The following is a 26,267-nucleotide window of genomic DNA, read 5'->3' as shown; positions in this document are numbered from 1 at the left end:
GACCATATGTAAACCTAGTCTACATGACTACCTCAACGAGCCAACTTAGATATTCGTTGGCAAGTTCGTTTGGGGGGGAAATACAATAATTAGGGTCAACATTTTACTGCCAAGCATGGGCACCCCAGTAATCGGTGTGACAATTCCATGACGCCTGGAGTTCCTAACAATGGGTGGACTCTCCATGGCTAAGAGAAAGGCTTTGAAAAGGGACCAGACCCACCCCACAAAGCCCTGCACCTTAACAGCGTAGTAGGTGCGCCCTATAGTGGGGGAAGGAGGAACTGCAGGTCCCGTGCACCTTCCAACCAGCGCAGGGTCCAGAGGGCAGGAGGAGGGAGGGGAAGGAGACAGCTGTGACTGTGACTGGCTCCGCAGCCTCAGGGGACAAAACCTCCCAAGGGAAGGAGGAGAGGCGAGAATTACCTCTGTAACTCCCCTCCCTAGGTCTCAAATAGGGCTTCACAGAATAAGTGAATAATATAATTCCAACCAAAGAATATTAGAATCTTAATTGACGCCAACAAGCCTCACCAAAGTGTATATTTTATTTTTAGTCTTTTTGTTTTGCTTTTTTTTTTTTTTTGCTTTTTAGGGCCGCTTGTGCAGAATGTGGAGGTTCCCAGGCTAGGGGTCGAATTGGAGCTGCAACCACCAGTCTCCACCACAGCCACTGCAACGTGGGATCCAAGCTGCATCTGTGGCCTATAGCACAGCTCAAGGTAACACCGGATCCTTAACCCACTGAGCTGGGCCAGGGATCGAACCCATAACCTCATGAGTACTAGTTGGGTTCCTTATTGCTGAGCCACAATGGGAACTCCCCATTTTTAGTCTTTTTTCCTCAACTTTCCACGAATTTTTCACAGAATAGGAAAGAACTGCTTGCAAAGTGCAAGCTACTTTAGATTCTTTTAAAAAACAAAATGTCTACATTTAAGGGGGAAGGGAGATCATTTCTCGAGTATCTACTGCATGCCAGCCACTGCACAGACTGGACACACACGAGCTTGTTGATCCTCACAAAGTCCTGGAGCATCTGATCGCGATTTTCAGGATGAGGGAAAAGAAGGCTCAGAAAAGACAGCTGCTACTGGTTTGACAGTCAGCAGTCTCAGAACTGGTGCTTAAATTCAAGTCCATTTGACTCAAGGCCTTGATGTTTTCCTGGGCACCAGTACTTATATAAAATACCACCACTGCAGTGGCTCAGAGACAGTAAGGAACTTATCCAAAGGTTCAGGGCTGTCTGTCTTCACAAACTGTTGTCTTAAATACAATGTTACATCACTGTTTCTCTACCACCCCCTCCCTGAGCCCCAAACTAAACCCTGTTAGTCAATGCGAACTTTTTTTTTTTTGTCTTTTTGCCATTTCTTGGGCCGCTCCTGCAGCATATGGAGGTTCCCAGGCTAGGGGTCGAATCGGAGCTGTAGCCTCCGGCCTACACCACAGCCACAGCAATGCCAGATCCGAGCCGCATCTGCAACCTACACCACAGCTCACGGCAACACCGGATCGTTAACCCACTGAGCAAGGCCAGGGACCGAACCCGCAACCTCATGGTTCCTAGTCGGATTCATTAACCACTGCGCCACGACGGGAACTCCAGTCAATGCTAACTTAATTGAGAATATAGGAAAAATACGACTGCTCATGTTCCTTTATCCAACGTGATCAGTATAAGGCAGCCTAGTTGGCAGAACAGCATACGTGATAACTGTACTTAATAACTTCAAATACTAGAAACACGGTGCTCTAACAAGTTGTCTTGCAAATTTATATAAAAGATAATTCACAAGTGTTCTGTCCTTTGTATCTGAGATTTTCTATCTCAACCAAGATTTTCAGAGCATTTGTAAGAAATAAAAACACTCTGAAACTAACACTGTACTAAAGACAGAACTATTAAAAGAATTCCTGAAGTAAATCAATCCATAAAATAAAAAATTATTATATTTACAGAAATGTAACAAACTATTCCTGAGCCACATGTCCATAATTCTCCCAACGTCAGGATACTCACAAAATAGATGCAAAACACATATAATCAAGGACACAGATCAGTTCTCAATAATCTGTGGGCCCTTTCCTTGAAATCTTTCTGACTTGCTGTGAGCACTGCTCAAAATACTTTTTTGACAAAACTCTTTTTAAGATGCCTTTGTCTATCTTTTTATCGTACCTTCAATGGCGAAACATCCCCCACCTTTGGGTTTCAGAAGTTGACACGGTTACACAGGACCAGGTCTGGAGACTAAGATGGGGAATAGCACCTATGGCCTTCACGAGGCAGAAACAGAAGCCTGAGAATCTAGATTCTTGGATGGAATTTGTGGGATATAGTACCATGCATATTTCTGTGTAACCTGTGGCTTTAGGACAATTTTAAGCTTGAAAAGTCTAAATTAACCTGGTCTTTCCATTAAAAGGAAAGAGGACTGACAAGTTAAAGAGCATCTTCTAGGATTTTTATACAAATCAGGATATTGGAGCAAGGGAAGCTCTTAGGATGCAAACCTCAGCCCATGAGTGAACGGCCCCCAAAGCCCCTGAAGCATTTCACCCGAAATACAATGAATGACCAGGATTCTGGGAGAGATCACAGCCCCTGAAATGTAATTAGAATTGTGGGCATGGAAGATAAAAGCTGCCTGGATGATGAAGCATGCCAGACCCTTAGACACACGAAGTGGAAAAGAGAAGAAAGAGCATTATTTTCAGGGTAAATTCAAGTAGCTCTTCTAACGAAATGTGAAGGTTGAGGGATAACGTAAAAAATACATTCGTAGTAGGATACGTTTTTTTAAATACATAATTTTACTATAGAGACTGTGCTTTCATTCTTTCAACATATTTATTGAAAGCAGACCATAAGCTTACACTGTGGGCAGAGTAAATCACAACACAATTACTATGTGCGTTGTGGCAAATCCAGTTCGTTGATGAGCTCTGCTTTTGTGGTTAATATAAGCTTCTGAACCCAACAACCGTCCAATTACCAAATTCAGTACTGGTTTTCCCCTTATACTGGCATTCTAAGTTCAGGATTAGAGAATTTCACAGGTTGATGCCACATTTTCAGTTCACGCCTCTGCTAAGCAAAATATGCAAACACACAGCTGCTGTAATAGCCCAACAGAGCAAGATCTATTCCACAGATCTCTTGACTTCCACCAATAACCAGCGCTGATACAAAAGGCACCTCAGGAAGAAAGCTATGTTTTCTTAATAATAACAGTTGTATAAACATAAGGTCTTCTCAGTTAAAGGGAAACCAACATCAAAAAGCAGTAAAACATAGAACCCTAAACCCTTCTCTCTTTGAAGAAACCCGTTTGAAGCGAGGTGTTTCTAGTTATGGGTGAATGAAATGAGAATTCAGCTGCAACAAACGGACATCCAGTCCTACGAAGGACTAATTAAATCCATCTGAGAAGCTGCATCTAAAACTGCCTCACACATTTCAAAGGAAAGCACCAGTCTGCCTTTTGCGAAGACATCAAAACCTTCAGTCACAAATGACGCACATCGAGGCTCTCCAACAATGCTGCTTTATGGACTACAAAGCTCCATAGAAGTAATGCTAAGAGTTTACACTATTTCATTCCTGAAAAATCAGTGATGGCAGAACGTGTTTACTTATCACGATCTGAAATTTCTTTCCGGCTTCCAACTCTAGTTTTGTGGATCTTCTCCAAGACCTCAAAAACAAAACAGGAGATGCATCAGTATTTAACGTGTTTCATAGACTTATTGAGTGGAAGCGGTTAAAAAATTAATAGGAGGATCAGCCATGGTTGCAGTTACCTTTTTCTTTCTGATACATAAAACCAGGATTCTGATGTTCTTTCTGTTAAGATTCTGGAGTAGTTAAGAAAAGCCACCAAAAGGAGCTCAAAACTTAAAAACTCATTTAGTTTGACAAAATATCCTGTTTAACAGCCATTATGTGGGTGAGGAAGTGGTAGAATAAAGGTATATTCAGAATTTGGAACATTATCCCAACAGAATAAAGCAGTCTTAGTGTCTGTGTCTACCTTACCAAGCCTTTCAAATTTTCTGTAATTGGTTACGGTAAGCTCATAGAATCATATTGCACAATCATTTTTTTTTTAAGTTGTCTCATTTTTTTTTCTTAAGGAACACTATTAAATGTGACAGTAGGCAACAAGCTCCCTACATAAGGAGAAATCCAATACTTCATTTTCCCCCAATTTATTACAGAGCTAAAACTAACACCATCTGCATAGCTGCTAAATGTGGAATTTCTTCCCATGGCAGAGAGCTCGATATACAGAGAAGGACTAGCCATGAGGGACCCAGGGCTCTGGCTTCGCTCTCTTTAATCACCCAGGAACCCTGGGTGAGGCACTCAGTCTTCCAGGTCTCATGTGTTCGCCACTTTGCCACAGGAGTTGGGCAAGGGGAGCCAAAATCTTGTAACTTCTAAAATTCCCTAATTTCTTTTCTTCAAATATGAACTCATGAAAATGGTAATCAACTCTATTTGGGATCCTATGTATAGCTATCCACAGAACAGAAATAAACACACGAACTGGCCACTTCTTCACTATCGTTCTTTGTCCCAAGAAAATTCTGGGCATACCAGAGCAGTTTAGTACATTAACTCCAACTCAGAAGAGATGTCAGTTCAGAGGAAATTTCACAGCAGAGAATAAATTCCTGGAAACAAATACACACTGCTATATTACTGACAGGGGGAAAAAAAGACTATTTAAAACAAATCTTTTTCCTCTAAACACTAGGATTATTACCTATTTAAAAATATTACCTTGAAGTGTTTAAGAATTCACATTTAGTAATAGCAATCAAACGTCAGCTACAGGAAAGGGATATGTACATTTAATTCATATGGGTACCAATTATAGGGCTGGAAATATTAAGAAAGCATAAAAATTAGAATAGCTTAAGGAAAATGAAACCTTAAATGCCTTACTAAATTCAAAACAATAAAGTACGACACAATGCACTAACATATGTGGATTATGTAGCTTTAAGATGTTTTCAGCATCAATTATTAATGATTTATAACACAATTGATGAAATACACAAGATGAGTAAATAAGAACACTTATAAAGGTTATGAGAAGCCTGGGAATGTGACTCAGTAAGTTAGAGAATTTAAGTAGGCAGATGACATACTTGCATGGGGCTGTGGCAATAATATGCCATATTAACAGTGTTTTGTTTTTTCTCACATGAAGTCATTACACCAGTTTCCAGCGCTGATTAACCTCTCGGTATCATTCGAGGTGTTGATTTTTTTTAACCTATGACTAAGATAGTATTAACTCGAGTTTGCTTTAATGGTGAGCTTCTTCTAACGGCACAAGTGAAACTAATCAGATCGGCCATGCTCCCTGAATTCACCCTCCAGGAGATGGAAATCATGTTCTTCTGTGTGGAAAGCAAATGCTTTCAAATTTCCTTTGTTGCTGTTGCTTAAAATAAAAATAAGAAATAAAACCCTGCTTCATATTAGCATTTTACTTTGTCTTTTCCTGAGAGTGAGGAAGTCTGAAGTACGGCAGGAATATATTAATCATGCCTTTTTTGGTACATAATGTTTTAGTAATTCTATAAATCTAAACATCTCAGTTTTTGATGTCTTCAAAAATGATTAGACAACATTCTATAAAAATGTACCTCATGCTGATAAAGTTAGAACATAACTCCTGGAGTTCCCACTGTGGTGCAACAGAATTGGTGGCACTTCTGGAGCACTGGGATACAGGTTGGACTCCTGGCCCAGCACAGTGGGTTAAGGATCCGGCACTGCCACAGCTGCCACTTAGGTTGCAATTGCAGCTTGGGTCTGATCCCTGGCCTGGGAACTCCATATACCACAGGGTGGCCAAAAAAGAACAAAAGAAAAATATAATGCTCCTATCAGAACAAGTTAAATTCAAGTGAATTTTATTTTATTTTTTGTTTTTAGGGGCACACTTGCGGCATATGGAGGTCCCCAGGCTAGGGGTCGAATAGGAGCTACAGCTGCCAGCCTATATCACAGCTCATGGCAACGCCGGATCCTTAACCCACTGAACAAGGCCAGGGATCAAACCCGCAACCTCATGGTTCCTAGTCGGATTTGTTTCCTCTGTGCCATGATGGGAACTCCCATGTGAATTTATTAATAATAAATTCATTGAAAATTTAATGAAATATAAAATTCAAAGAAATAAACATTTCAATATAAAGATTTTCAAAACTTTCAACCAAAATACACAGTGGCTACTTATCCTGCATTTAACCTACTTGTACATGTATTTTGATTCTTCAAAAGCATACTACTGGTACAGTAACTTTCTTTTCAACAAAAATTAATGTTTTTCAACCCACTAGTATCTTGCAAGGAGGCAAACAGGGTTGCTCTCCTCCATGTGGACACATAGTAAAACTGCCACCTCCCATCCCCTAAAGGTCAAATGCAGTCACATGACCTGCCTTCGCCAATGGACCCTGAGCAGAGAATACAGGCTGAACCTCTAAGAGCCACGCATGACCCCCATACTATTGTTTTCCTTTGTAGGAGCAACAAGCAACAGGACAGCCTGAGCCTCCTGCAAGGATGCACCCAGCAGACACACAAAGGACATCTAGTATGTGCAAGAAACAAACTTTGGGTGTTTTAAAATTTTTTCTTTAATTTTATTTTAATTAATTATTTCTGTCTTTTTAGGGCCACACCTGCAGCATATGGAAGTTCCTAGGCTAGGGGTCGAAGAGGAGCTGTAGCTGCCAGCCTACATCACAGCCACAGCAACACCAGATCCAAGCTATGTCTGCGACCTATATATCACAGTTCATGGCAACACCGGATCCTTACTTAACCCACTGAGTGAGGCCAGGGATTGCACCCACACTCTCCTGGATATCAGTTGGCTTTGTTTCCCCTGAGCCACAACAGGTAACTCCTAATTTAATTTTTAAATTTTTGGCTGTGCTCTTGGCATGCGGAAGTTCTGGGGTCCAGGGGTCAAAGCTGAGCTGCAGCAGCGACACCAGGTTCTTAACCTGCTGAGTCACCAGGGAACTCCTACTTTTGTCCTGTTAAGTCCCTTAGGGTGGCAGTTACTTGGAAGATATTTGAGCTAATCCTTAATGATACATGGAGCTGTGTTCTGAGGCACCTTACACAAGTCATGTGGATTTTTCTTCTTTCCATCAAAGTCTTACATGAGGGAAAAAGAACTAATGGTATCTTAAGATGCATTTAAATCTGCAACTGATGTCAGCAATGTGAAACTGATCCTTCAGAAAATGATCTTTTGGAAACCATCTGCTCTGCTCCTTCTAGCTCCGTGGTAAATTGAAGCTTAGTTTGCAAAACAAACAAATGACTTTTATCACTAGTAACGTTTAAAGAACTGAAAAGATTCTCCAGCTTATTTATTGTATTACATTTCCAAGAGGAATAAAATTTATTTTTTGAAAAGTTCAAATCCAAATTTCTTCACTGTGTTCAAGCTGCAGAGGGCAGAGGACACCTCACTCCCTGCAAGCAAACTCTCAAGGGCAGGCACGCTGACCGCTAAGCCTCCCCTCCCTGCAGCTCCCGAGGAAGGAGGAGGAGCCAGCCCTGCCTCCCTGTCCTCCTTCCTTCCTCTTCCCAGCTCCTCATTCAACAAATGTTTCCTGAGAAGCACAAGGGATAAACAAGACAAGGTCCTCATCCTTATAAAGCTTCTATTTTAGTATGAAAAGATGGAAATTAATCACGTGGGCAAAGAAATGAGGACGATATAATGAAAGTTTATGATAAATGCGATGAAGGCATCACACTCTGTCACATGATAGCAAGTAATTACAGAGCCACTTAAGAGGCCTAGAATCTGTTCTTGTTTCCTCAGGTAAAAACAACAACAATGAAGACAAAAGACTCACCATAACCAAAAACCTCTCAGCTTCACCAGAAATAGTGAGTAAAAGAATCCGACATCAAATAGGAGCATACTAAAAACATGACACATTATTCAATCACAATAGTGATCAACGACGGTCTATTAATTCCTACAAGGTACCAAGTTAGAAACAATGTAGACTTTCCAAAAATATGTCCATCATATTCTCTAGAACATACTTCATAAACTGCTCTGGTAAGAGATGGCTAAAAAAAACAAACAGCTCAGCCTATTATTTCTAGTCCATAAATGCCGTGTAGCCTACTCTGTATTTTCAGTCTCTCACATCCGCCTTCCCCGGGGTGAGGATGCCGGCGTCCCCGGGGCGAGGCTGCCCGGCGTCCCCGGGGAGAGGATGCCCGGCGTCGGGGTCACCAGGACCTCCCGTCCGCCCTGCGGCTTCATCGACGCCCAGAGGACGCCTTCCCTCCTCACTGCTCCGAGCTCTGCTCCCAAAGGCGGGCAACTCCCAGCCGATTCCTAAAGGAAGCCTTCTCTGCGTCCCCTGCTCTCCAGATAAACCCAGACCACGTAACAGGGCTCCCGAATTTCCAGAGCAGGGGGCTCTGCTCATTTCCCCACGGCCTCCCCCTTCGCCCTCTTCTCCCAGCGGCCCCGCCACCAGGTCCCCTGCTTCGAGGCTTCCGCACTCCAGCCACACGGAAGTTCTTCTACTCCCGCAGACGTATCAAATCATTTTGGTTCTTTTTATGTTTCTTACATGTATCTTCAAACTCGGACCCCTTGCCCTCCCCCCGCCCCCACGCGCCGTCCGTAGGACTCGGCTGGGGCTTTATTTCCTCGTTTCCCACCTAAGGCCACCCACAGCCCCCGCCCATCAGGTGAGGGCTCCCCACGTGCTCTCCACAGGGCCGCCTCTCCCCGTCATCACTCACTTGTTCTTCTTGGCTGACAAGAAGCCTCTGTCCTTGTCGCCCTCCACAGACGACAAATTCTACGAGGAGCCCATCATCATCTCCCTTGACTACTACTGGTTCTCCAGGACCCACACCCTTTGAGGCCGCCCGCAACAGCAATTCATCTATATTACAACGGAAAAGATTAAAGTGGCCACAAAGGAATTAAAATTCATCTAATTGTCGAGTGACTCAGTAAAGGCACTTTATGCTCACTGTTCATTTTAGTCATGAATAAGTTTGAGGGGCCAATAATATTGTGACAAAGGAAATAAAATAACTTTCAATAAATTTTTGAAGCAATGGAAGGAATTTTTCCAGTGCTCAAACGGGCTCCTAGACTACTATGGATGATTTATAAGGACTTATGATATTGAACTGAACTCAACCTGATTATCCTGGTGTCAACACTGCAAGTTTTTTTCCTAACAAAATCCTTCAGAAAGAAGAATCGCTGAAACCAGACGATAATAGTAAAAATCACTTGAAGTCTTAATTACAGTATTTGCCAACTCTAATAATGCCAACAACCAATAACATGTAGTGATGTTCATTTCCAAGGAACTGGATTTTACAACTTATTTTTTTCTTCATTGAGTCACATAACAAGTCACTTGACTCTTGAGCACAACAGGACTGAGTCAGTCAAGAGGGTACAGGTGCAACTGCACAGGCAATTTTCCAGATTACAGGGGCCGGAGCGTCACTTTTTTATGCAATTCAGTTCCATGGCTCCAAAGTGCAGGGCCATACCCACTGAACAAGGCTGCATTTAAAAAGTAAACAGATGCCACTGTGCGTGGTTATTCTTCAGACCTGATTTTTCTATCACCTCGTTTATCTGACCCCCTCCTATCAGACCTCAAGCTGATTTGGGTGAGTTGGCTTTGAAAGGATCTCCTTTAGCGTGAGGGGCATGAGGTAAAGAGGTCACATTGGAAAGGAAGTTACCTTGGGACTGTCTTCCTTAAACCAAGAGTAAGGGAGAAAGATTCCACTCCATCAGGGATGTTTCAGGACCAATGAAGTTCTAGGAATCCTGGGACCCTGAGCAAAACTTTTGGAATGAGCTCTCACTACCTCTTGGTATTAGCCAAACATACATCTCTTTAACTTCTCTATGTGGTCGTCTCTGGGTTGTTTATAGACCTACAGGAGGAAAAATGAGAGGTTGTTGGAAAGATGACAAATCTACTCTGACTCAGTTTCCTTCCAAGGTACTGTCCTTCTTTTGCTTTGTTCTTTTAATTCAGATTAGATCAACACTTTTTTTTTTTTTTGGCTGCACTTGAAGGCCAGAGACAGACCTTGCAGCAGAATGGCACCCAAGCCACAGTGACAATGCCAGATCCTTAACCCACTGAGCCACTAGGGAACTCCTAGATTGATCTCTTAACAGCCACCCCAAGTTCAGAATACTGGCTGACAGAGTTTCAGTAATTGCACTTTGTGTACCTGGATGTCTAACACCAAGGTTCTTCAATCAATGAGCCAGCCGGTCCTCTGACTACTTCCTCGGATGGCCTAGGCAGTGCAGGACTTTGTTGGTAGGTAATTAAATTCCCTGATTTCAATAGATCCCTGTCTTCCAGACCCTTCCACTATAAACCTTTGAAACCTCTTTTTTTGGGGAGGTGAGGGGAGAAAGGGAGGTATAATCGATAATACACAGAGGGTTCAAATTTCAAAACCTACACTACAGCTCATGGCCACGCCAGATCCTTAACCCACTGAGCGAGGCCAGGGGTCGCATCTGCATCCTCATGGATACTAGTCAGATTTGCTTCTGCTGAGCCATGATGGGAACTCCTTTTGTGTGTATGTGTGTAAACTTCTTTCTTCTGTCATGGGGTCAGCTAACCAGCTCCCAGTTCAAGGCCAACCATAGTTACTAGGTTTTTTTTTTTGGCTCCTTCCAAAGATACTTTACACATGTAACAGGCATAAATACACACATTCTTTTTTACACAAATGAAAGCACATCGCACAATGATATTTGTGCTTAATCTGTCAGAACAGAGGAGCACTCAAATCTTTTGAAATAGCTATACAGTAGTTCAATAACATGAATGTACTCTATTTATTTAACTATCCCATTTTTGATGGGCATTTTCTGTTGTCTCGAGTCTTCTGCTGTTACCCAAATTATTGCCAAAAACATCTCTACATATGAGCATATCCTATAGTACAAATTTACTGTCAAACTGCTTTCCATGGAGGCTCTTATCAATTTATAAGCCCACCAGTAATATATGTGGGCCTGCTTTCCTAACACCTAACAAAATTAGAAGGTTATCAAAATTCTCATTTTTGTCAAAATGTACTTGGGAAATGCTACGTCATCATAACTTTAACTTGACTTTCTCTATGTGGGTTAGCAGATTTCGTCATTGTGAGAAGCCATTTAGATCGCCTTTTCTGCAAACCACCTTTGAACATTTTTTGCCTGGGTGGTCGTCTTTTGCATATTGGCTTGGAGGGATTCTTTATATATTAGGAACACTGCCCTTTTGTCCCTAAAATGAGCAGTAGACTTTCTCTCTGGTCTGTTGGCTTCTGTGTTGACTTCTGCGTTGTTTATATATATATATATATATATATATATATATTTTTTTTTTTTTTTGTCTTTTTGTCTTTTTGTTGTTGTTGTTGTTGTTCCCATTTCTTGGGCCGCTCCCGCGGCATATGGAGGTTCCCAGGCCAGGGGTTGAATCGGAGCTGTAGCCACCAGCCTACGCCAGAGCCACAGCAACGCGGGATCCGAGCCGCGTCTGCAACCTACACCACAGCTCACGGCAACGCCGGATCGTTAACCCACTGAGCAAGGCCAGGGACCGAACCCGCAACCTCATGGTTCCTAGTTGGATTCGTTAACCACTGTGCCACGACGGGAACTCCTGTTTTTATATTTTTAGCACAAAATTTTAAAACTTTTAGCATTTCCTTGATTTATATTCTCAGTATTTTTTCTCAAATGGAGAAGTAATTTTATTAAGAAAACAAATGTTTTTGCTGAAATGAAAGAATTCCATGTTTATACAACATGATGTGTTTCCATAAAAAAATCCATTAACAGAAAACATTTTCCTCAATAGGATAATATTTTCTGCTGCTTTGTCTAGAACAGTTTTATAAACTGGGGGGGAAAAGGGTATAAATGACAAAATTACCTAATAAGATACGTAGTTTACATGATCATAATACTGAATTACGGTCACAAGAAAAAAATTGGAAAGACATTTTAAATATAAAATGTTGCATAACTTCAAAAACGTGCTTCAATTTTCTATCATTTATCACATACTATAAGTACATTTTCTAAATAGGATTACTATCCCGCATTAAAAGTCCCTAACAGTACTACGGCATTCATTTTAAAATGCTACTGCAAAAAATGTTCTTTTTCTGTCTGCCTATTGTGCATTTAAGTCATAGATAACTTTTTAACAAAAAGCCTAAATGGGTATAAATGTAAAAGTTATTTGACTCCATCTGTAGTCCTCCTTATGTTCAAGAATAAGAATCTATTCTAAAAATTGACCATAGGGGCAAAAGGATAGATATATCTTTTTCCTCAGAAAGGCATTTGAGAATTATTTCTTTAAAAGAACAACCATGACTCTTACCATGTCTCTGCACAAACTCCAGAAACTACATGTTTTAGCATGACTCTCTACAAATGGGATTAAAAAAAAAAAAAAAAAAAGATTATGAGCAGGTTAGGGATCCAACGCCATTGCAGCTGTGGTGCAGGTCCTAACTGTGGTACTGGCTTGGTCCCTGTCCCAGGAACTTGCTGTGGGTGCAGCCAAAAAAGTAAAATAAAATAAAACGGATTTTGCTGTAAAATGCAGGCATAAATTCTTACTGAAGGTACCTGTAAGATTCTTTTCATTAATATTGGAAAAACATAAAGAAAATGTTAATTGGGTGTGGAAGATTATTAGAAGATTGGCATATGCTTAGTTCACTCGGTTCTTCATCGTTATAAAAATGTTACATATGCTAAACAAGCGGATTGTGATCATCACTGCACAACTATAAATGTAATAAATCCACTGAGTAATAAAAAATAAAAACAAATGATACATAAAAACATTTAAATAGTTCTACTTCAAACAACATTTTCAAAGTCTTCTCTAAATAGCAAAACAAACTCTGGTAGAATGTTTTCTTAGTCAAGAAATCTAAAACAAAATGCAGGGAGATAGAACAAATGGGAAAGCACTGGCTATATTAGAGGAAGAAAAACCTCAAACAATGCGTATATAATTATTTCTTATTATGCATCCATATGTAATTATTATCTTTTATTCTTATGCTCATCACCATATTCTTTCTTCGAGAAGAAAAATACAGGGTAGTGATTTCAATGATATGAATACTACAAAACATTTCCCTCCCTCCACCACAGGCATCTAAAGTTGGGACAACTTCACATGAACCAAAATGAACATGATTAAGAAACAAAATGAAAGCACAAACAAAATCTTTTAGATGCACAATCTTATCTATCTCAAAAATGGCATTGCTCAAAAAAAAATTACTACTTACTTGGATAAGACTGTAAAATTTCTGCTAAAAATCAGTATTTTGAATTTTAACATAATTGGGAAAATGTGTTAATATCTACAAGAGGTAGTAAGATATTAAAAATGTTTTCTGACAGCTACTCTTTTTTTTGGTCTTTTTACGGCCATACCCAAGGCATATAGAAGTTCCCAGGATAGGGGTCAAATTGGAGCTGTAGCTGCCAGCCTCTGTCACAGCAACACAGGATCTGAGCCGTGTCTGCGACTTACACCACAGCTCACAGAAATGCTGGATCCTTAACCCACTGAGCAAGACCAGGGATTGAACCCATGTTCTCATGGATACTAGTTAGATTCATTACCACTGAGCCAAGATGGGACCTCCCTCTGACAGGTACTCTTAACCAGCATATCTAATTGTGTACTTGGTAAAACTGTACATTGTACAGGTAACGTGGTGTGATTCATTCACGTTCTTCCGATGCTTTCCATGCTTCCTTTATTTTTTTGTTTTTCAAACTTTTTGGCAGCGCCCACAGCATATGGAAGTTCCCAGGCCAGGGAGGCACTCAAGCCACTGCAGCGGTAATGCTTAACCTACTGCACCACAAGGGAACTCCATTCCCTGCTTTCTTTAAATGGTGCGACTTGAGCATCCGTGTTCAATCACAAAGAACGTTCTTTTTATCATGTGACAAAAACTATTCGGGCTAGAAACAAGTGTATTATTCCCTGTATTAACAAAGATTTATCACAGTCTCACGGAGCTAATTTTCCACGTCAGCGCTACTTTTTCTCAGAATTTTCTCCAGCAAAACTCTTTTGTCCAGTTAGATACAGAGAGGTGCTAGCTCACAGGCCTTGGAACCAAGCTGACCTACTTTAACCTTAGAGTCTACCCTCCAACTTGGGTGGCTTCAGGTACCTTATCTACTTAGTCTTTCTGAACCTCGGCTTCCAGCTCTTCTGTAAACGAGGGCTGGCAAGGTCTCCCCTGCCGGGGCGCTGTGCCACAACCTCACTCAGAGGCAGTGTGCCAAGTGTTTCCCTCGGTGCTTGAGACGGGAAACTACTCAGTAAAACAGACCAAAGCAGTCAGCTGCCTCAGGAAATGCCTTTGAATAGGCTAAAGTACATCCCAAAAGCAATAAGGCAACTACAACAAGATAGGGAAATCCCTTCCTCACTTTACTGTTTATAGCAAATAAATAACAATAAAGCGGAGACGGTAAATACTTCTGTAACAAGCAATTAAAATTATCTACAAAAGATGTCTCTGATTTTTCAGCAAGCGTTGCTCTCCCACGCCACTATGTTCCAAAGTTTTTCTACTTACACTAGGATTTTGGAGTCAAGTCCTGGCTTATATATAAATCATGTTCGAAATTGTTACCCTTTAGCCGTCTCTGCAAAATAGAACTTCTTCATCTTCCTACATCTCTCCCTTCCCCCGGGGAAGCTGAGAGCTTTCTTCTTTCTCATGGATTTAATTAGGTGAAGGCACCTCCATTACAGCATTTATCACTGTATTTTAATCACTTTCAAGTCTTTCTTCCCTTTACCATGGTAAGTAGAGACCGTTTCTGTGGATCTCTCTAAGGGAAACAGCCACTAATTCATCTTTTGTTTCCCCAACACAGTATCATATCCATATTGGTAATTTTTCATCGTTTTCTTGGGATGGATTTTGAGAAGTAGAATTGGTAGACTGGTGAATATCAATGTTATCAAATTAGTCTGCAGAAAGGGTAAACAAATATATATTCCTATTTAATCTGTCTTTTAGTTGCTGACATCTAGCCTGATAATTACTATTTGGAAAAAATATTATTTGAAACACTATTTGGAAGGTAAAATATGTCCACCATAGTAACAAGGGTATAAATAAGTCTAAATACTTATTTAAATGTTTATGGTAAAAATACTCATGATAGAACTTGGTCAAGGTTCTGGGTAACCCAGATGTTTAGCCTTTTGAGGAAATGCCAGCTTGTTCTCCAAAGGGGTTGCACCGTTTTCTTCCCCCAACAGTGAATGAGGATTACAGTTTCTCTACATCTTTAACAACAGTTGTTATTATCTCACTTTTTTTATTACAGCCATTCGAGTGGGTGCGAGGTACTATCTCACTGTGGATTTGACCTGCATTTTCCTGATGACTAATGACGTTGAGCAACTGAAGATTTTCTTTCAGAAATGTCTTTAGATTCTTGGTTCATTTTTATATTGGGTTGTCTTTAATATTAAGTGTTCATTATGTATTTTAAATACAAGTGCTTCACTGGATATATGATTTACAAATAATTTCTTCCCATTCTGTGGTTTGTCTTTTTGATTACTTTTAGCACCCTTTGAAGCAAAGTGTTAAATTTTGACAAAGACCAAATCATCAATTTTTTCTTTTATTGCTTATGCTTTGGGTATTAAATCTACGAAACCACCTCATCATGCAAAGCTCATGTATCCCTATGTTTTTTCCTAAGACTTTTATTGCTTTTTATCTTTTGTATTTAAATCTTTATCCATTTTGGGTTAATTTTCTTGTACTAACAACACAAGGTAGGGATCTAAATTCTTTCTTTTACATATGGATACCCAATTGCTCCAGCACCATTTGCTGAAAAGGCTAGTCTTTCCCCAGTGAATTATTTTAGCACCTTTTGTCAAAAATCACTTGACCATACATTTATGGGTTTGCTTCTAGATTCTGATTCTTTATTCTGTTGATCTATATGTTTATGCTTATGCAAGTACTACACTGTCTTGATTTTAAGAGAGTTTTGTAATAAGTTTTGAAAGGGAGAACTAAGTTCTCCACCTTTGCTCTTTTTTTTTCCAAGACTGTTTTGACTATTCTGGATTCCTTAACTCTCTATTGTGTGTTAGTATCAGCTTTTCAATTGCTGACAAAAATAAAGCTTGGATTCTGATGGGAATTACACTGAATCTAGAGATCAGTTTGGGAGGTACTGCCATTGTAACAATTTTAAGTCATTCGACTCATGAACATGAAATGTTCTCTATTTGGATTTTAATTTTTTCCATAGTATGTAGTTTTCTACATGCTATAAGTTTTGTACCTCTTTTATTAAATTTACTCCTAAGCATATTATTCTTTTGATGTTTTTGTTAATAGAACTGTTTTTTTTTGTTTTTTGTTTTTTTTTTGTCTTTTTGCTATTTCTTGGGCCGCTCCCGCAGCATATGGAGGTTCCCAGGCTAGGGGTCAAATCGGAGCTGCAGCCACCGGCCTACGCCAGAGCCACAGCAACGCAGGATCCGAGCCTCGTCTGCAACCTACACCACAGCTCACAGCAACGCCGGATCGTTAACCCACTGAGCAAGGGCAGGGACCAAACCCGCAACCTCATGGTTCCTCGTCGGATTCGTTAACCACTGCACCACGACGAGAACTCCAGAACTGTTTTCATAATTTATTTTTGGATTATTCTTGCAAGTGAATAGAAATACATTTGAGGAGTTCCCGTCGTGGTGCAGCAGAAATGAACCCAACTAGGAACCATGAGGTTGCAGGTTCGATCCCTGGCCTTGCTCAGTGGGTTAAGGATCCGACATTGCTGTGGTGTAGGTCACAGACGCAGCTTGGATCTGGCGTTACTGTGGCTGTGGTGTAGGCCGGCGGCAACAGCTCCAATTAGACCCCTGGCCTGGGAACCTCCATATGCCACGAGTGCAGCCCTAAAAAGACAAAGAGGCAAAAAAAAAAAAAAAGAAAGAAAGAAATGCAATTGATTTTTATATATTTATTTTGTATCCTGTACCCCTGCTAGTGCTAAGCTTGTTTATTATTTGTAATAACTTCCTTTTTTTTCAGGGCCACACCTGTGGCATATGGACATTCCCAGGCTAGGGGTAAAATGGGAGCTGTAGCTGCTGGCCTATACCACAGCCACGGCAAGGCAGGATCCCAGCCATGTCTGCAACCTACACTGCAGCTCATGGCAACGCTGGACCCTTAACCCACTGAGCGAGGCCAGGGATTGAACCTGCATCCTCATGGATACTAGTCAGATTCATTACTGCTGAGGCACAACGGAAACTCCTTTCATTCTCTTTAGGGCTGAGTATTCCACTGTGTACACGTACCACATCTTTATCCATCCACCCGTCATGGACATTTAGATTGCCTCAATGTCTTGACTATTGTAAATAGTGCTCCTGGGAACACTGGGGTCACATATCTTTTCCAATTAAGAGTTTTCTCCAGATATTCACCCAGAGGTAGGAGAGCTGGATCATACGGCAACTCTGTTTTTTGTTTTCTGAGGAACCTATATACTGTTTTCCATAGTGGTTGGACCAACTGACATTCCTACCAACAGTATAGGAAGGTTCCCTTTCTCCCACACCCTGCACAGAACTTAGTATTTGTAGACTTCTTAATGATGGCCATTCTGACTCAAGTGAAGTGGTATCTCATAGTTTTGGTTTGCATTTCTCTAATAATTAGCAACACTGAGCATCTTTCCATGTGCCTATTGGCCATCTGTATGTCTTCTTTGGAGAAATGTCTATTTAGGTCTTCTGCCTATTTTTTTTTAATTGGGTTTTTTGTTGTCGTCGTTATTGTGTTGTATGACCTGCTTGTATATTTTGGAAATTAAGCCCTTGTTGGTCACATTGTTTGCAAATATTTCCTCCCATTCCAAAGACTGTCTTTTCATTTTGTTTATTGTTTCCTTTGCTGCGCAAAAGCTTTTAAGTTTGATCAGGTCCCATTTGTTTATTTTTGCTTTTATTTCTATTGCCTTGGGAGACTGACCTAGATCAGAGAATGTTCCCTTCTAGGAGTTATATGGTGTCAAGTTTTATATTTAAATCTTTAAATAAGTCATTTTGAGTTTATTTTTGTGCATGGTGTGAGTGTGTTCTAACTTCACTGATTTACATGCAGCTGCCCAGTTTTCCCAGCACCACTTGTGGAGGAGATTCTTTTCTCCATTGCATATTCTTGCCTCCTTCGTCAAAGATTAATTTACTGTAGGTGTGGTTTTTTTGTTTGTTTGGTGTTTTTTTTTGGGGGGGGGGGCATACCTGTGGCATGTAGAAGTTCCCAGACTAGGGGTCAAATAGGAGCTGCAGCTGCCGGCCACAGCCACAGCCACAAAGGATCCGAGACAGGTCTGCAGCCTACACCACAGCCCATGGCAATGCTGGATCCTTAACCCACTGAGTCAGGGCAGGGATGGAACCTGCATCCTCACAGATACTCCTCAGGTTTGTTACCACTGAACCACAATGGGACCGACCTCCTGGTGTGTGGGTTTATTTCTGGGCTCTCTATTCTGTTCCACTGATCCATATGATTGTTTTTGAGCAAATACCATGCTGGGGGTTTTTTTGGCCACAGTTGCAGCATGTAGAAGTTCCTGTGCAAGGGACCCGAGTCACAGCAGTGACAAGGCCAGATCCTTAACCAGCTACACCACAAGGGAACTCCTGTACCATGCGATTTTGACTACTGTAGCTTTGTAGTATCGTCTGAAGTCTGGAGAGTTACATCTCCAGCTTTATTCTTTTTCTTCAGGATTTGTGTGGCAATTCTGGGTCTTTTATGGTTCCATATAAATTTTAGGATTATTTGTTCTAGTTCTGTGAAAAATGTCATGGGTAACTTGCTAGGGATCATGTTAAGTTAAATCAAAATTTAAACATGTCATTCATATCACAGTATAAACACAAGTCTAGTCTCACCGTGACACTCTTCAGTTTAGACCCGAATTAATCTAAAGCAGTTCTGTCATGGATACTATCCAAGGGATTCAAGCTCTTCTAAACAAAAGAAATGTCACTGTAAAGTAAGTTTAGCCTAAAGCATGTCTCACAACATGAAATCTCAAGAAAACATTACATGAGGCTTCAGATTATTTGTTTTAAAAGAAATGCAGTTATCACACATTTGGAATTAGAATTAGAGATGCTCTTTGTAAGAAAGGCAAAATATTACTTCTCAATAACAAAAGAAAAATGCATTAGGTATCAGGAAGTGGGTTTAGGATGTGGCTAAGTCTGGGAATACATTTCCTAATTAACATAAGAGAACAAAAATTTCCATTTACATTGAGCTTCCTAAGGAAGATGAAACAGATACACAGCTATGTTGTGATTCAAAAGGCCAGAGTCATGGAATGTGTTAAAAATTGTTTTAAATATTCATAAATAATTTCAAGATCACCAAAAAATAAAAAAATAAAACTCACAGAGAACGTTGGCCCACTGTTTGATGCTGTGACAGTGTGAACTTCATCATGCAATCTGATTGAGAGCTCCCAGTTAGCCACTTGTGGTTTTATAATAGGCACTCTGAAGTAGAAAGAAAAGAAAAGGGGGAAAAAAGTTAATAATTTTCTATTATTCTCTCTCAGAAAACTGATTTGCCTTTGACATGAAGTGTGCAGAGTAAAACTGCCAAAGACTGTGCCTCAGAACATTTTATTTCAAAAATCTCTATCCTTGGAAAAAAGCTTTCAAATACAAACTAGAGAGATTAAAAACAAAACACACAAACAGACACTCCAAAGACAACAGCAGTCATTCGGGGATAATTGTGGTACCACCAACTATTCTATGAATTTGAGGTGCTTAATTGTGACAGTCCTTCAAAAATTAACCTTCCTTAAGCTTTATTCTTTTCATTATCTGGTTATTGTTCAAGAATGTTTTTTAAAACTGTACAGTGCTAATGTTTTCTTTTTTTCAGGTGGACGAAATTATCCTTAGAATGCAAAAAATGCATATAATTAAAGTATATGATTTGGTGAGTTTGAACGTATTTATCCACTCCTGTTACTACCACCATCATGATCAAGGCGATAAACATCATCTCCAAAAGTTTCCTCTTGTCCCTTTGTTTTGTTTCTGGTTTTTTGTTTGTTTGGGTGAGAAAACAACATCAATGGTGCTCGTCTTAACACACACATCTTTTCTTGTGAATGATCAATATTACAGAAAATTGGAACAAGAAAAATTGGAACAAGCCGCCAGAGGCAAAAACAGTTTTGGAATACAAATGTTTCCCACAATTTTTTAAAGTAACAAAACTTTAATGATTTCTGAATTAAGCTAATTTAAGGATTGCATATTTACATTATGCATAGTTGTGGAGTAACATTAACTTATCACGCCATGTGTAGTATATGCAGACTCCGGCCTAAGGCATAGTTCGAAAAAGATGGGGGCTATGTTTTAATTTAACACCCCTCCCCTGGATTGCAAACGATTCTGTGTATTCAACTTTAAAAAATCATAGTCACAAAAACTATTACTAGAATCAAATCACCTCTAGTCACAATATCTAAAGGAGGGTGATAAATAATTCAGGTAAATATTTGTATTCAGCCTACTACTTACTCCCTTATTTTTGGAAGATGAAGAAGTGTTTAAAATACCAGAAGTGAAAATTAAAGCAAAGTTTAAAAATGCATCAACAAATCAAGATCACTGCACACCGTCGGCCTGGCAGATTCTTTTGGCAATTTGAAGAGGACCGTTTCAGAGGACAGATTCACACAGCAGAGCCTGGAAGACCAAGAGGGGAGCACAGAGGAGAAGGCGTGGCCAGGACAGGAGGACGGGAAGGCGGACGCCGCTGTGATCCAGCCTGGCCTCGTGGGCATCTTCTCCACGGGGCCTTTGTTTATGTCCGTGCCCCCATTCGCCCGGGAGCTCCTACAAGACCGCAATTCTGCCTCATTTGACCTCCTCCTCCACCCTCAGCACAGGTTGGGGAGAAAGGGCTGGTGGGGAAAGACTGGAGGACCATCCACCAGGGGCTCAGGCCCCTCCAGGAGACACCGCGTCTCCCCAGCGACACGACTGCTGAAGGAACGCCAGCCGGCGTGCCCGGGCTCCAGCTGGCTGTCTTGGACGCTCGCCCCACTTCTCCTGGTTTATCCTCCCATGGGGTTGACACCCCAACCTCTCAAGAGCATTTCTATAACAGAAACAACCTCACGGCTAGGTGACTGTGCAACACGGCTTTCTGGAATCTGCGCTAACCTCCAGAATTAGGTCACCCTCTAGTTCAAGAATGTTCCACGGTCTCTACTTCAGATCAGGTTAAATCTTAATGAAGCTACTGATCATTTAAGCTCCTTAAAAAAATAAAGGCCCCACTCTTTGCATTTAATTTATTTCTGATTATTCTCGGACCTGCGGTATCTAGTTGGCCCGAGGCCTTAAACTGCTTCGCAAACCAAACTGAGGGACAGCGAGGGACAACTAGGCACAGTGCTTACACATTCAGGCTCTGGGGACCTGCAGAAGTTGGTAGAAAACCCGGCTCTGCTATTAATTAGTTGTGACCTTGAGCAAAGGTCTGTTTCCTCACATATAAAATCAGGATAATAACAGTATCGGCCTCATAGTGATGCACTGCAGATTAAATTAAATAATGCATATAAGTGTTAATTTTTATTATTTGGATTAGTCCCAACTCTAGGCCTATAGTCTTGTTTGCCCCCCAGTAACGGAAATTCTCCCCCCTTTTTTTCACCATGCTTGTGGCATGAGGAAGCTTCCAGGCCGGGGACCGAATCCATGCCACAGCAGGGACACCACCAGATCCTTAATGCACTGAGCTACCAGGGAACTCCTGAAATCCCTTCAAGGAAACTTTGGATTCCTTCTCTCTGTTTCTCAAACTAAGAGATTTTTCAAAAAGAATATTCTTTCCCTCATAAACTGCTCCGTAATTATAGTATAAATTTCAGTGATCTCCTTTCCTTTAACCTATATTATATGTTTAGTATTTTTCACAATTTGGTGGCCCAACCATTTAGTGAGTGTGGTGCCCCTTTCTAGTTTTGCAACAGGCCTGTTTCCGGAGGGGCTGGGAAGCTGCTGATCCTGACATCCTGTTCGCAAGCTGAGCCCATTTTCCCACAGAAAGCAATCTTACAGATGGTGGCGAGATGAGCTACCGCTCTTTGGAACCCAACTACTATTTATTTTTCCCTTGTTTTATTTTGCTCCACATCTGTTTCATATATGTTAGAACCTGCCCCAGGAGGGACCTGTAGCGTGAGCACAGGCACTTTGGGTTGAAACGCTGAGGTCTCATCTCGGCCCCTCTCTTCCTAGCGTGGGGGCAACTCATTCAATCCCTTTGAACCAAAATTTCCACGCCTGGAAAATAAGGATCAGAGTTTGTGGGTTAAGAGAGAGAGCGGCTGCCTTCTCTGAGCATATACAGTTCCTGAGGCAGCATGTTTCTAACAATTTAAGGTGATAATGTTAATAAGATGTAGGAAACAGGCCTTTCTACAAGGTGAAAGCAAAGCCTTGACATACCATGGAAAGAGGGTCATACTGTGGAATTTCTTTATGAGTTCCCTCTTCCACAAACAAAATTTGCTAAGATTCCTTCTGGCTTCACGTAAGTTTGAAAGCAGTTTCATTTTGTTTTTTAAGTCACATGGATTGGGAGTGGACATATACGCCCAACGTAGGTATCAATAAATTCTGCAACGGAGATAAGCTATGACTATAAAGATTACTAACCCACCAAACTGAAAGTGTATGTATTGAAACCACAATAACAATAATTACTCCGATAATTACTCCACTGGTACAAACATGTTGATGATGTTAATAATGACCTGGAGTCACCTTTTTAAGTTTTAGGAAAGAATTATATTTCTTCACTGAATCCAAAACAGCCTCAAAGAAGATTCTACGAACAACTCTGGAAAGAGGGAGACAGTAATCCTGGAACCTTACTCACCTTACCACAGTAATGATATCCAGAAGACAGCCTCCTTTACTGAAGTATATGTGTCATGCAAGAGACTGCCACCTGATCAAAAATTTCATCGGTGCGACTTATTGGCTAACAGCAAAGATCAATCATTTAAGCTACAACTTTGAAAGCAGAATGAAATCAAACAAAAGGAATTCACATAAACAGCTACTCACAAAGCAAGTCAAATAATAGCTCTTAACCAGACCTGTCTACTTGGATTACCATCAGCCAGCCGGAATGAATATGCTCAAGAAAGCTAAATTTTTCCATATTTTATGGTTAAAAACAACTCTCAACTGATTATCACGAATGTTAATCCTAATACATTTAAACTTACTGCAATATTTCATTCAAAAAGGTGCAAGTAATACTGACTCAGACATGTTGCTTTTACAGGTTATTTGTGAAAGCAGAGTCTATGTAAACTAACAGCATTTTTAGTTATCAAGGATTATAAGCCTCTCAAAACCATCTTATCAGACTCTCGGAAAAGCTGGTTTTCAATTGTGCCAATACCTATTTAGGGGTGAAAACCTGAGTTAAAACAATGTTAGTCGTCAAAGAATCATTAAGAGATCCTTCATCATAACTTCCACAGTGGGTGGTCTGTAAAATGATCATGAATAATATGCTGCATTCCATGGCCGCGGAGGTCAGCTTCTGCATACAAATCTTCGCGGGAAGAAAAAGGCCTTCAGAAAAGTGGGCCATTCATCTGCACCAAGTTCAGAGAATTTCCAGCACAGTGAAAAGATATGCTATGCAAGCACATAGATGTATTCAGTGGGGGTAGACAGAACCAGCTACATGGCGACTACAAAGGAGCCCTCCCATGGCTCATGAATAAGTCGAGGAAATGATCAGAAAAAAAAGGAGAGAGATGTTTAGACAGATGGCCCACTTAAAATGCCTGAGACAGGGCATAAGCAATTTTAATGAAACTTTAGATCTGGTATATGAATTGTGTCTTATTTCCTCCAGGGGGAAAAAAACCCAGAGACCAAAATTCAGCAATTCATTGAAAAACCCACTTTTAGCAAGTTGGGATGGAAGAAAAGTCACAAACAGAAGTTTTATTAGTGCAGTAAGTTCACATGAAATTCTTCACAGAGCCATCAGCTATCAAAATGAATATAAAAGCATGGAATGAGCAGATTAAAAGAATTTTAAACAGAAGTCTACTGCCAAGGCAAACAAAAATCTAAGCCTTATTATCGGAGAGCTTACAACACTCCAACATTAAAGTTCATCACTGCAGAAGAAAGATAAAAGCAGCGTTTTCAGAGAACCTCTTCAAAGCTAGAACTTGTCAAAGTGGAGGAACGGAATCCTGCCTACACGCAATTTAAAACGTGTGTGTTGGAATATGTGAGGTTGAATAGAAGACCGTGTATCACAGAATTGTGCCTCGAAACAGGGAACACCCGGAAGTCTGGTGTCACGAGCATTACAAGTCATTGCACAAATGACACCTGAAACAGAGAGTCTTACTTATAATCGTAAGCAGTTTAATATTATGCAAAACTTATTTCCTCCTTCCACCAATAAGGGTTTGTGGTTCTCAATATAAACTTTGGGCACAGCCCAATCGAGAAAGGCAATGACGGTGGTGCATGGCCACCCCCCTGTAGGCCATAGTGTCTGACTGGCCACTGACCTTGACAAGTCACTCTGCTCCTTGTGCCTCGGTTTCCCTATCAGTAAGACAAAGGTAATAAGAATACGTAATTCACGTGTTGATTAAATGAGATAAAAGGTGTAAAATGCTTAGACTGGTGACTGGCACATAGAGGCTAAAATAATCACAATTATCACAATTTTGTGCAACAATATCTGAATCCTCCTCTATTATTTCAACAACCTGTTACTTAATACTAATATATAATGTGCACACAGTGAAATTCACAAATCTTAAGTTCCATCACTGATCTTTCTAATAAATCTGCCTCTTTCCCACAACAGTTCACTATAAAGTTTCACATAAACAAACTTTCAAAAGTAGGCACTCTTTGGGTATAGTTTTTGCCCAATGTAATGTTTTCAAGGGTTATTCATATTGAATTGTTCATTCTTTTTGACTGCTGAGTAGTATTCCATGGTACAGGCAGACAAAAATTAGTTCACCCTTCTGTTGATGGGCATTTGGGTTGTGTCCAATTTGGGGGCTGTTATGAACAGAGCTACTATCAACATTGTACAAGTCTTTTTGAAGACTTAAGTCTTCATTTATTGTGTGTTAAAAAAAAAATCTAAGAGAAGAAATTCTGTGGTAAACGTATGGTTAGTTTTATGAAAACTGCCAAACTGTTTTTTACAGTATTAAAAGCTATCTATACTCCCTTCAGCAGTGGAGTTTGCTTCACAGCCTTGCCACCATTTGCTGGTGTTAGGCTTTCTGCTTCCCGCCAGGCTAGTGTCTGAGAACTCACATCTTATTATAGTTTAATGTGAACTTCCCTAGTGACTCATAATGTTGAGCACCTCATCGCAGTACCCTGATATCGGCCACTTGTATCCAAGTTTTTGCCCATTTTGCATTAGAATGTTGGCCTTATTGATTTGTGGGAGTTCTTTATTGTGGGCAGAAAGCCTTCGTCAGATTTATATATTATGAATATTTTTCTCCCCCATGTGGCTTGCTTATTAATGTCTTTAAAAATGTATTACCTTCAGGAGAATGTGTGTGTGTGTGTGTGTGTGTGTGTGTGTGTTTTCAGTAAAAGACAATTTATCAGAGTAGTTTAAGGTTTTCAGAAAAGTTGAACAGGAAATACACAGAGTTCCTACATAGAGCATCCCTCACGCCACCTCTGACACAGTGTCCCTAGTAATTCATGCCTCGCATTCGTGTGGTAGATACATTTGCTATAACTGATGAACCGGTGCTGATACATTATTTTTAACCAAAGTCCATAGTTCACATTCAGGATCACTCTTTGTGTTGTACATTCTAGGGTTCAAACAAATGAATAATGACATGTATCTACCACTGAAGCATCATACAGAATAGTTTTGCTGCCCTAAATATCCCCTATGCGCTACCTACTCAACTTCCCTTCCTCACACCCACCAAACCCCTGACAACCACTGATCTTTACTGACTCCATAGTTTTGCCTTTTCTAGAAT

General features: G+C 40.5%; 1 protein-coding gene across 2 annotated transcripts in view; it reads right to left on the bottom strand.

The window, feature by feature from the left end:
- The window catches only part of PCCA (propionyl-CoA carboxylase subunit alpha), a 363,296-nt gene that overhangs the window by 104,820 nt on the left and 232,209 nt on the right, over positions 1 to 26,267 (bottom strand). For both annotated transcript variants that reach the window (XM_047756486.1, XM_047756487.1), the window contains one exon: positions 19,599 to 19,701. In XM_047756486.1, the coding sequence (XP_047612442.1) occupies positions 19,599 to 19,701 (103 nt within the window). The remainder of the gene's footprint in view (positions 1 to 19,598; positions 19,702 to 26,267) is intronic.

This window comes from Phacochoerus africanus, chromosome 13, assembly GCF_016906955.1.
Source record: "Phacochoerus africanus isolate WHEZ1 chromosome 13, ROS_Pafr_v1, whole genome shotgun sequence".
Taxonomy (NCBI): Eukaryota; Metazoa; Chordata; class Mammalia; order Artiodactyla; family Suidae; genus Phacochoerus; species Phacochoerus africanus.
Note: the sequence above shows the minus strand (reverse complement) of the source record. Positions and strands in the feature narration are given on the sequence as shown.